This window comes from Vitis riparia, chromosome 17 (assembly GCF_004353265.1).
Source record: "Vitis riparia cultivar Riparia Gloire de Montpellier isolate 1030 chromosome 17, EGFV_Vit.rip_1.0, whole genome shotgun sequence".
NCBI classification, from domain to species: Eukaryota; Viridiplantae; Streptophyta; class Magnoliopsida; order Vitales; family Vitaceae; genus Vitis; species Vitis riparia.
In genome coordinates, this window is record NC_048447.1 from 14,263,596 (window position 1) to 14,269,595 (window position 6,000).

The 6,000-nt window shown below is 41.5% G+C and overlaps 1 protein-coding gene across 2 annotated transcripts; it reads left to right on the plus strand.

The window, feature by feature from the left end:
• Positions 1-2,308: 2,308 nt before the first annotated feature.
• Positions 2,309-5,209, plus strand: LOC117904364 (WUSCHEL-related homeobox 9-like). 2 transcript variants are annotated; one of them, XM_034816943.1, is made up of 5 exons: positions 2,309-2,565; positions 2,770-3,072; positions 3,352-4,086; positions 4,521-4,735; positions 4,965-5,209. In XM_034816943.1, the coding sequence occupies exons 2-5, from the start codon at positions 2,943-2,945 to the stop codon at positions 4,968-4,970; spliced, it is 1,086 nt and encodes a 361-aa protein (XP_034672834.1). In that variant the 5' UTR covers positions 2,309-2,565; positions 2,770-2,942; the 3' UTR covers positions 4,971-5,209. The 2 variants fall into 2 exon arrangements, with proteins under 2 accessions (XP_034672834.1, XP_034672833.1); XM_034816942.1 differs by having other exon boundaries at positions 2,310-2,565; positions 4,521-5,209.
• Positions 5,210-6,000: the final 791 nt, after the last annotated feature.

A 6,000-nucleotide genomic window follows, 5' to 3' on the forward strand; every position in this document is an offset into this window, starting at 1 on the left:
CATTATTTTAAATTTCATTACCACTTGCAATTCACATGGGAACATGTTGCAGTTGACAGCTGCTACTATTCAACGTACCACCATGGAACTCTTTCAACATCTTGATATATAGTTGGAGTTCATGTCCCGTCCATTCATTTCATCCCTATCTCCCCCTTCAGACCGAAATTTAAGTTTCATACTTTATTCCTGTACATGCGTCACTGGGTTTGTTGAAGTGAAACTCCGGAGCTGCTGTCACCGCGGTGGACATCCAATCCGCCTCTTCCACTACAGGGAGTTGTCACTCTAATAAATGACAGGCGAATCCTGGCCGTTTACATCAAGCAGGCATATGATGTCAAGTTGTCAACACACTAGTCAACACTAGAAATTTAACAAGGGTTTTTTGGGTGTTCTTAATCAAAAAATTGATAAGTACTGGTTTAAATTTAGAGAATTTGAAATTACATCAAAACAAGAAGCTCTAATAACATGTTAAGTTAGCAATTTTTTTTTAAATTTAAAATCCGAGGACTTGAATGCACAATCCATATGATGATGATCTATATGATGATGCTCTTTAACAAAAATAAATTAAGTGTTGAGAGAGAGATAGGGGCACTAGAGGATGGGGGATTGCAGGGAGAGAGGAGGACAAAGGGGATTAGAATAATGGAGAGATGGATGAGATGGCACGCAGCAGAGTTGGGTATGAGGTTTGCATGTCGGAATCGCACCGACACCACGTAGACCAACCCCATTACTCCTTCGCATTTACACGGGGAGTTGAACTCACACACGTTGTAGCACAAATTAAAGAGAGCGAGTGAGAGATGAACCCTGTGTTGCTTTGGTCATCTAGGCCCCCCATACCCCACTGAAGCCCGAGGGAACCCTGAACCCCATCTCTGCCAAACTGCAAACTTCATACTCTTCCACCTTTCTCTCTGACTTTATTGCCTCCATCTTCACATGCACTCCCCCCTTTTCTTTTTTCTCTTCTTTATTCACTCGATATATGTCACATTTCACCGGTTAATTCCTTATTGCTATGTCGCCGACATACGTCCATGATCTAATTCCATTATGCTACAAATCAAGAAGGGATTAATTTCATAATGGCTTGAACTAAAGAACTAGAAAGTGCACAACTAGTTAAAAAAAGCCTTCTCCCCCGCTACATGCAACACAAATAACAGGCACGTAGCAAGAGGCAACATGCTCGGCCACCACCACCACCAACAATTCCATTGACTATAACATCAACTTTTTCTTAAAGGTTGAATTTTTAGTCTTTCACATAAATGATTAACATTTGTTCTCACAAAAAATGTGATCAGCCTACATGGTACCAGTACCATGTCCACACCCTACCTGAAATTTCACGCCACACCAATATTTGCCTCTGCATACCTATGTCACTTTTATAACATTCACTACTATACTCGTTCATCTGCAATATTAATGTAGCTTAGTTTGAAATTTTTAAATGATTGAAAAAATTGGCCTCCACCGCCATCAAATTGATGTCGTTGCCCATAACCACAATTGTGCCATCACCATCATCAGCTCCATCTCTATCTCTAGCGGCATTTTGAGTGTCCCATTGACTTGTAATCATCTGCTTTACCAAAATTTTCTCCTCACAAAATGTTTAAATTTGTGGGTTCAGACTCATCTCGATGTGAAAACTTTGAAAACGAGGAAGAGGTCTTAATGATTTTTCCTGATTAGGAGACGACTGAAAGACCAGCTAATAAGAGTCAATCCAACAATTAATTGATTGAAAAAATATTCAAATATAACAACATTGCTGAATTTTAATATATAGTACTTCATTAATCCTACTCGTTTGATAAGTCCTTCACCAATATTCGTTTGATAGGGTTAATATCCCACTGTTTTATTGGTAGTACCATTTGATAAAAAAAATTGCTATTTCTTGTCGCAACATTTACAATAAGGCTAGTAGAACAAATTGAGAAAAGGGGAGTGACATTTTTCTCATTTAATTGGGATTTAATTAATTTTGATTTTGATTTTTTTTTTTTTTTTTTTGTGTTTAAGGAAAGAAAATAAAAGAAGAGGAAGAAGAAGAGGCCCTCGAGTCAATCCAAAGCCCACCTTTGCCCAAAATAAACCAAACTCGCAATTACTGACCCACCACCTCTTTCCAATCAAAACCCTACAAGGCTCCTTGACTTTCAAACACCCCCACCCCCACCCCCATTTATTCCTGCAACAACCTCTTCCATTAGAATAATCCCAGACTTATATCTACCCCTTCACCCTCCCATTAATACCACTGCAAGCAAACCAAAGTCATGAGCAAGGGAATCCTCCCCATGGAAAACAATGAATAGGAGACAAACTCATCAGAGCAGCCCACCTCTCTAAAGCTATAAAACCCACTCCACTCCGCACCACCCCCTTTTGCATTAAGACCCCTTCTCTGTCTCCTCTGATCAAGATTCTAATCTAGCCCCAGCATATATTGCTTTCCATGTTCCCTTTGCTTCTCGTCCGGGGGAATTGGCTTGTACTTTGAGTAGTCCACAAGCATTTCAGTTTTAATGCTAAACTGTAAGGAGGGGATGGGAGTGTACTCTCCTTCTTACCTTTATATTTACTTTCATTTCCTTTCTTGTTTATCATCTCACAGGCGATTCCTGTTGTGGATTTTGTCAAATTTTTTATGATGGGTTTTATTATTAGTATTATTATTTTTATTTTTATTCTTTGGGAGATGGGAAAGACTGTTTATTAATTGAAATAAACTGAACACAGGGGTAGGTGAGGAGGCTATAAGAAGAGATGTGATGTTTGGCTAGAGGCTTTCAGTACCAAAAACAAGAGCAACAAAAGGGCTTTGCTTCGTTGTTGTTGTTTCTCTTCTGGTTGGCTACTTTAGATATTTCATATCTACATAGCTGCTGGTCTGCCCTCCCATCATCATCATCATGGCTTCATCTAATAGACACTGGCCCAGTATGTTTAAGTCCAAGCCCTGCAACACTCATCACCAATGGCAGCATGACATCAACCCATCTCTCATTTCAAGTGGATGCCACAGACCCCCTTACACATCAGGTAATATCACTCAATTCCACCCTCCCCACACTTCCAATCATCATTTATGTTTCTCCTTCTTGCTACCCAACTCTTCCCCTAACTTCGGAAAAAAACGGCTAAGATTTCTAACCCACCAATCATGTATTGATCATGGCTTCTCTTAATTTGCTGGTATTTCAAACTGTTGTTCTCAATTGAGAATTGTCTACAATAAAGAGGGAGGGGGGTTCCATGGGTTTTCTTCACCCCGAAGAGTCAACGTATCTAAAGCTATGTCGATGTTTTTGCTTTTAACAGTGCCTGGATGTGAAGAGCGGAGTCCGGAGCCAAAGCCGAGATGGAATCCAAAACCGGAGCAAATACGCATACTTGAAGCTATCTTCAACTCGGGCATGGTGAATCCTCCGAGGGATGAGATAAGGAAGATCAGAGCTCAATTACAGGAGTTCGGCCAAGTCGGCGACGCCAACGTCTTTTACTGGTTTCAGAACAGAAAATCAAGAAGCAAACACAAACAGCGCCACCTCCAAACCTCAAAACAACAGCCACAACAAACCCCTCCAATCACTTCCATTGCCTCTATAACTCCATCATCTTCGTCATCATCCTCTGAAAAATCATCCCCAAAAGAGTCAAACAAAAGCTTGCCATTGGGTTCTGCAGGCTTCATCGATGTTTCGAATTCTCCTACCGCCCCCCTGAACCAGACCTACTTTCAGAACTCAGGCGAGTTTCTGCAGGAACCTTTGTTCTTCCCGGTGCCACAGACCGCAGGGAGCACCGTGTTCTCCCATGGACTCTGCTTCTCTGAACTATCCAATGTTGTCCAAATTCCTGATCAGACGGTGGGAGCTTACTCGGGCCTTCTACTCACTGAATTGATGAATCAGGGAGTTTCTAAGAAATACGATGAAGAAGAGAAGATGAAGTTGCAACAACAACTGAGTTACACCGTAGCCACTCTTCCACCCACCACCAGCGTTCCGCCTCCCACTACGCTAACTCTTCCTTCCACCATCAACCAAATTCAAGGTACTTCAATTCTATTGATTTCCATGCCAACACCCAGACCACCACCGTACTCAATCCCTCCCGCCTCTCATCCATAACACTGAGCGCGTGGTACACACGCTCAAAACTCTGAGGGCAGGCTGTGACACTGTCCATCAGTTAGTTTGGGTCGCGTGTGCACGCGCTTTCAAGTGCATTTCAGATACCGTGGAATTGTTTATGTGTACTTATGTATTCGAAAACTACCAACATATCAGAGTAGGTTTAGCTAAGATCCATGGACGTGATTGATTTATTAAAGGACAAATATGTCATATAGGGAGGGGAATGGGGATACATTTGTCTTTTGGCTATCCATTTGTGATCCGTGTGAAGGCGGACGTGTGCATGGGGTGGTGTTGTTGACTACTGCGTTGGTTGTATGTCCATTAGAGAAGTTGTTTGTGTGTTTGCAGGTGTTGGAGAATCGGGTGCACTGGGCCCTACCTCTGCGGCGAAATCAACGGTCTTCATTAACGACGTGGCTTTCGAGGTGGCAGTGGGCCCCTTCAACGTGCGTGAGGCTTTCGGGGACGACGCCGTTTTGATCAACTCCTACGGCCACCCTGTGCTCACCAATGAGTGGGGTGCCACCCTCCAGTCACTACAGCACGGCGCATTTTACTACCTGGTGCGCACCTTAAGCCCATCATTCTGTGAAAAGCATGAGAGTACAGAGCTGATTTGGTAGTAGATGAGTCTACCATATTAGGAGATATCACCATCTTTGATTTGTAAGAAATGGAAGTTGTTTCAAGGGTTGATAAGTGAGAGAGAGCGTGGCCCACATTCCAGAACCATGCAATGTCTAGAGTTTATTTACTAGTAGTTTATATATTTGTCTGTTCGGTGGAGTGCAGATATAGAGGAAGCGTGGAAGCTGAAGAGATGGGCAAGCTTTGGCGATCTTGGCCTTTTCTGTTTCTATCTTTTTCTTCTTCTATCTTAGGTTATTATGTGGCTGTTTTAGTGGGTCCTCCATTATAGCTTTGGTAATTAATGTGTTTCTCTCCAAAGAGAAGATTATATGTCACCTGGGTTTTTCTCTTTTTATCCTATTAATGGAGTGAAGCATAAACGAATGGATAATAGCGGATTCTCATGCCAACTTTACTTTCTTACATCTTAAAAAAAGAAAAGAAAAAGTTGTGAGATCATCATCATAATTCCTGCAGCTTTTGGGTGTTGCACTTGCTTATTCTTCAAGGAACCCAAGTTGTTGCAACCTTTTGTGGCTGGGCCTTTTGTCCAAGCAGTGAAAATACTCCCAACTTTTTTAACCATGGCTATGTGACTGAAAGCACAAAACCTTTCTGGGCGTAGTAGCAGTAGTCCACTGAACAAGACTTGAATTAATTACTTGTTCCTGGTTCTATAATGTGTTAAGGCAATCATGAGTTCCTGTAGTTAATTGCGCTTGTTCTGAGATCACGATTTATTCAGGGAATATCTACATGTGTTGCTCTCATATTTGGGTTACGTTTCATACAAATATTTAAAAAATTTCCTGCATGGGCACAATAAATCCAGGCCATATCTTCATTTCCATGACGAGATACTCTTATATATACTCTCCGGGTAGTAGGTGGAATGAGATTCCTAAACAGTAGAGTATTGGGTATTATACAACTTCCAGTACTAACGAAATACTCACCCATATGTATGGCATACAAATGATTATCTGACATCTGGCTTCCCTGATAGAGATAAACGCCATCTTGAAGGCAATTTTGATCAATGGGCTTTAGTGTATGCCCCTTGAAGATGAATGAGCCTTATTCATATACAAAAAAACGATAAATACTCAAAAACATTGATGGCAATCTGGATGGCAATCTGGCCAATGAGATTGGTTAGGGCTGTGTCCAAATATGTAAACATGGACAGAAACCATTT